At 30.9% G+C, this 6,000-nt stretch overlaps 1 protein-coding gene across 1 annotated transcript; it reads left to right on the top strand.

Moving 5' to 3' along the window:
- Positions 1-1,510: 1,510 nt before the first annotated feature.
- Positions 1,511-3,547, top strand: LOC110817550 (uncharacterized). The gene has a single exon (XM_022046147.2). The coding sequence runs from the start codon at positions 1,681-1,683 to the stop codon at positions 3,424-3,426; it is 1,746 nt and encodes a 581-aa protein (XP_021901839.1). The 5' UTR covers positions 1,511-1,680; the 3' UTR covers positions 3,427-3,547.
- Positions 3,548-6,000: the final 2,453 nt, after the last annotated feature.

A 6,000-nucleotide genomic window follows, 5' to 3' on the forward strand; every position in this document is an offset into this window, starting at 1 on the left:
ATCGTCCGATCGTATTTAAGAAAAAAATAAATGTGGACCGTTCATTGCGATTTGATCTCGACTGTTCTATCGCGTTTAAAGGGAGAACAAATCCAGGCTGTCCACGCGCGCATGATTGATCCTGAGCCGCTCGATTGTGGAACACGCAAATTGCCCACATGACATCCCGTGTGGCACCGACGTCAGCGTGCTGTGTCACGCGGAGCGTGCCGTGTCACGCGGTGTGCTCTGGTTCGTCGGGGTTGCTGATTGGGTGGTCCGACGTTGCAAAATTTTTTTTATTTGCATTCTAACCCCCAATTTTTAATTTTTTTTTTCAAAAACACTCATCCGAACCTAAATTTTCACTCATTTTTTTTTCAAAATTATTTTTAATTTCATTCATAAACTATTTTTTCCATAAATTTAAAAAAAATTAAAATAAATTAATTTAAAAATAAATTTTTTATATATCTAAAATATTAAAATTAATTTCGGACCAACTTCGGAATCAGGATATTCCAATAGAAATTTTAAAGAGATGATATCTTAGTTAAGCTTAGTAAAATTATGACAAAATCAATATGATAAATAAATAATTATATTTATTGTCTTAAAAATTTAGGTAAAATCACTTAGAGTAAAGCAAACTTATATCTTTTTAACACAATGTTTTATGTACTGAGTAGAATTTTTACATTGGTACATGAGATTAAACTCAAGTAAAACGATCAAAAATGAGCAAATATGCAAGTCAAATGACCATTAAATAGCTTTAAACAAGTTAAAATTTCGGTTGTGCATAGAAAGTAAATAATTGAAATAGGCATGGACTTCTAAATGTGATACTATTATATATATATATATAAGTATTGAGAAAATATCTATTTGGTCCTATTTAGAATAAGTTTGGAGGATAAATATATATATATATATATATAACCCAAAAAGACTATAATTATAATGAGTATATGAAGAGTCATAAATTATAATAGAAGACCATTGAAGAAAGGGACTTACACAAGGATGCAATGGAACTTAACTTTCATATATATATATATATATATATAATTGGTATTTGATCATCATGCCATAATGAAAAGCCATAAGAAAACATAAACCAAATGTATTAAAGAGAAGAAGTAGTCCCTTAAAAGTTAAAAAGGGTTAAGAAATAAAGAGGCATCTTTGATTATTGGCAACACTTGTGTCCCACGTGAAAGTGCCGGCCACTATCAACATGTATCTTTTGCCTTTTCTCTTGTTTGCTTTCTTTCTTTTTTACAAAGACTTGTTGAATCTTCTCTAACACTTTTTAATTTCTCTCTCTCTTAATTATCACAATCTCATTATTTTTTTCACTACTAAATATATACATTTACTAATTCCTTTTTTACGAAAATACAATTTAATCTCTTATGTAAAAAAAAAGAATTAAGTATACTCTTGAACTTCTTTCTACTTCTCATAAAATCTCTGTAAAATTATATTCATTTTAACAAAAAAGGATTAAAAAAAAAAAAAAAAAAAGATTAAATCAGAAAGAAGGCAAATGATTGTAAATAATAAAGGAAGGAGGAGAAAACAAAGTCAAAAAGACTCTCTGATAATTTGCCTAGAAACAGCTAGGCAAAAACAGTGGAGAGCAGATTAGAAGTCTTCAAAGAACTGAAGAAGACAACGACGACTTGTGTTGGAAACATGACTTCACCTTGCGTTAAACAAGTCTCTCAAGCTTGCTTCCATGGCTGCTGCCCAGCTCCTCTTCTTTCCCTAATCGATTCCAGTACAGAAACCAGTTCGAAGTCTCAAGCTGCTGCTGCTGCTGCTGCTGGTTCTTACCACCTTGATTTTGTTATTGCCACAGCCTCATCTCTCTATCCCCACATCCATTTCACCAACCATGAATCTCTCCCCTCACTACCTGAATCCTCTTCCAATTTCACCAGAGCTTATCCACTCTATATCCACACCCATCAAGCAGATCAAATCCGAGCTAAACACTATTACCATCTCTCTGTTTCAGGCCATGTTTGCCTTGACTATATTGGCCATGGCCTCTTCTCCTACTCTCAACTTCAATATCATTCTCCATCTCTTTCTTTTCCCGCCTCCTCTTCCACTCCTCAACACTCCCACATGGATTTTGACATTTCTTATAAGTCACTGAACTTCAATTCTCATATCATTCATACCCAAGAATCAGAAATTGGGTCCAAGATCAAGAAGAGAATCATGGAGTTTATGAATATCTCCGATGAGGATTACACCATGGTTTTTACTGCGAACCAACAGTCTGCTTTTAAAATTGTGGCTGACTCTTACCCATTTCATTCTAACGCAAATCTTCTAACAGTTTACGATCATAAAAACGAGGCGGTGGGATTGATGATTGAAAGCTCAAAAAGGAGAGGAGCAAGAGTAATGTCAGCTGAGTTTTCATGGCCTAATCTTCAAATCCAATCAGAGAAACTGAGGAAGAAGATACTGAGTAATAAGAAAAAGAGGAAGAAGGGCATGTTTGTTTTTCCTCTTCAATCAAGAATGAGTGGAAATCGATACCCATATCTTTGGATGAGTGTGGCTAGAGAGAATGGATGGCATGTATTGCTTGATGCTTGTGCATTGGGAGCTAAGGACATGGACACTCTGGGACTTTCTCTGTTCAAACCAGATTTCCTCATCTGTTCTTTTTTCAGGGTTTTTGGGGAAAATCCATCAGGGTTTGGATGCCTGTTTGTTAAGAAATCCAGTGCTTCAATTTTGACAAACACAATTACTGCAGGAATTGTACAGCTTATCCCACTTCCAGTATCCAATACACTTGTTCTCCCCGGTTCATTTTCAGATCCATTAGAGGAGAAAAATGACAAAGGAAAACAGAAAGCAGCTTCAATATCTGAAATTATGGAATGTTCAGAACCCAAAAGAGTTGAATGTGAAGGTCTGGATGACGCAGACAATTTAGGGTTGATTGTGATCAGCAGCAGGGCGAGATGCTTAATCAACTGGTTGGTAAACGCTTTGATCAGTCTGAAGCACCCAAATTCAGAGACCCATCTTCCGGTGGTGAAGATCTACGGACCAAAAATCAAGTTTGATCGAGGACCAGCATTGGCTTTCAATGTGTTTGATTGGAAAGGAGAGAAGATTGATCCGCCATTGGTTCAGAAACTTGCAGATAGAAATAACATTTCAGTGGATTATGGTTTTCTGGAGCACATTTACTTGGCAGACAAAAACAATGATGAAGAAGAAGAAGAAGAAGAAAAAGAAAAAGAAGAGAGATCAGGGATCTGTGTGGTGAATGTTGTACTCGGGTTCTTGACAAATTTTGAAGATGTATACAGGCTGTGGGCATTTCTTTCTCGTTTCTTGGATGCAGATTTTGTGGAGAAGGAGAGATGGAGATATAAAGCTATTAATCAGAAGACAGTTGAAATTTAATAAATTTTGGGGTGACATACAAAAATTTTCTCATCCCACTTCCCTTATACTTGAAAATCTTCTCACCCTGTAAACAGAGATCATCTCTTCCAATTGAAATATTATTCTTTTACACAACTTACCTATAAGTTTACAGTTCAGAAAACTACATTAACCACTTAATTAATGGTGCTCTACAAAAGGGTTTCTCTAGAATTGAGAGAATTTCATAGAAGGAAAAATTGCTATTTCTCTCAAATAAAACACTTTTTTTAAAAGACAAAACTCCAATAAACACATTAGTTCATTCATATACTACTGGTTGCACCAAGTTCTATTGATGGCAATTATGTAAAAATAACAATATCATAAATTATTTAGTTCAATGATTATACCAATAAGACCAGGTATATTAAATGATTAGAATTGAAGTAAAGACGAATTATAATTATAATAAAACAGAGTTATTGAAGTGTTTACTATGAAATAAGGCATCGAACGAGGTGTGAGCTGAGAACACGAATCGAACTCTTATGAGATCTACTCATCTTCTTAGTAATTTAGTGATAGATTGTTTCTACTATTTGACTTTTATCTAATATAAACTCTATAAATACTAAAAAAATAATAATAATATTATAAAGTATTAGTTGTTATATAAATGTATAAATCAATTTTTGAGAAGAAAGTAAATGGGTTTGGGCCTTCTAATTGCATGTGTTAGAAGTTGAACCCAATTAGAAATTTAGTATAACATCAATAAGAAAAATAGACCTAAAATTCGAATGAACTTTAAAAACAATGGGCTTGGGCCTTCTCATTTTATATTTTATTTAAAAACAACATTTGATGAATAAATGTCAATTTTTCATTTTAATTTACTTTTTGATGAATAAAAATTAATTTTAATTTTAAGTTTTTGGTAATTTATTTAAGGGATCAATCACTTGCATAATTATGCATCATCAATGTTTAAAAATTAGTTAAAAATTTAATATGAGATTAACTCTCAAAAATAAAAGAATATTAGTGAATATAATATAAGAATATGAATGGTAAGGGAAAATTTTAGTTTGATTAATTTATTTTCATTATTTTTGGAGTCAAATTGGTTTGAAATCCAATTGGTTGCTAAATTAAATAATATGATAATTAAAGAGATCTTAATGAGGTAAGACTTTATAAATAGTTTGTATATATAAATAACATATAATATAATATAATATAAGCCAACATTAAATGGTACGTCAAGGAAGTTTATAGTGGGCGTTGCACACCTTTGACTTTTTGCTTAAAAAAATGCCATAATTTTTAATTCTTCAACAACAATCATAAATAATTTTGAAAAAAAAAATAATCACGACGAATGGCCATGGTATACGTGAGATACTCTATTACTTAAAAACAATGTTTTGCATGAAGTTATAAGATATTTATATCTAAGTATGTACATTACAAACTATTTTTCTGAATGCAATCATATATATATATATATATATATGTAGAGAGAAGTTGAGGCAATTTTTCATATATGTTTAGAATTTTAAATTTTATTAGTTTTTAAATTTTTTTTGAAATAAAATATTCTAATTCTAATTAAAATTCATTATGGATTTTATTATATTCTATCCCACTTTTTTATAATTGAATAAAGTAAAACATTTTAATTTATTTAAAATATAATTATGTTATTAATAAATTTACCATCACAAATTGGTAGTAATATATTTCTGAATATAGATTATTGAATTATATATATATATATATAATAACATGTTGAGTTGAATTTAGAATAACTCAAAGTTTTTTTTTTTGTTTAATTTTCCCCTCCATTGTCGAACTCCACGTGGGTAATTTTTTATTTCAAGTGTTAATGAATTCTCATATAAAATATTTAGTATATGTATATGTAACTACTTATTTATATTAGTAGCTCTTCAAGTGTTAGGCAAAGACCATTTTAAAGTCAAACTTCTTCATTTTCCTCATTTCTCAAATCCCATACAATACCCAACTTGCCTACTCCAACACATTAAGAGAAAATTTGCACCAACCAACACACACACACACACACACATATATATATAGATATGAAACTTACTATCTTGGATTACTTGATGCCCATAATCTAACTCACATCTTAAAAATTAAGAATTGAATTCCAACCAAGAAATTGAAGAATAACCCTTCAATTTGGGGAAGCATATTATATATATATATATATATATATATATTGATTCTTGAATGATTCAATCTTTATTCTTGATTTTGTATTCTATGAATATATAAATATAACTTGTGAGTTTGGAGTTTTTGGTTTTGTTTATTAGATTGATTTTGGGTTGAATTGTAAGGTTGGACTTGGGAGTATTCTCCCAATTTCACCAACCAAGTCAGCCACCTTACCTTGGTTTTGCGTCAAAGTCACCATCTTCACTTTATATATATCGTTGTAAGTAAATAGAATAGGTCCCCGGATATTCTAAACTACCTCGAGTTCACACAATATGTTGGTATATATTTACATTTACATACTATGCTGCAATTTGTTAGTATTATGTTGTAATTTTTTCCTTTTCTATTTTCAGAATTAAT

This window comes from Carica papaya, chromosome 4 (assembly GCF_054855325.1).
Source record: "Carica papaya isolate Zhongbai chromosome 4, ASM5485532v1, whole genome shotgun sequence".
Classification (NCBI taxonomy): Eukaryota; Viridiplantae; Streptophyta; class Magnoliopsida; order Brassicales; family Caricaceae; genus Carica; species Carica papaya.

Coding starts and splice junctions, on each gene's coding strand:
- LOC110817550 (XM_022046147.2), top strand. CDS start 1,681: ATGACTTCACCTTGCGTTAAACAAGTCTCTCAAGCTTGCTTCCATGGC.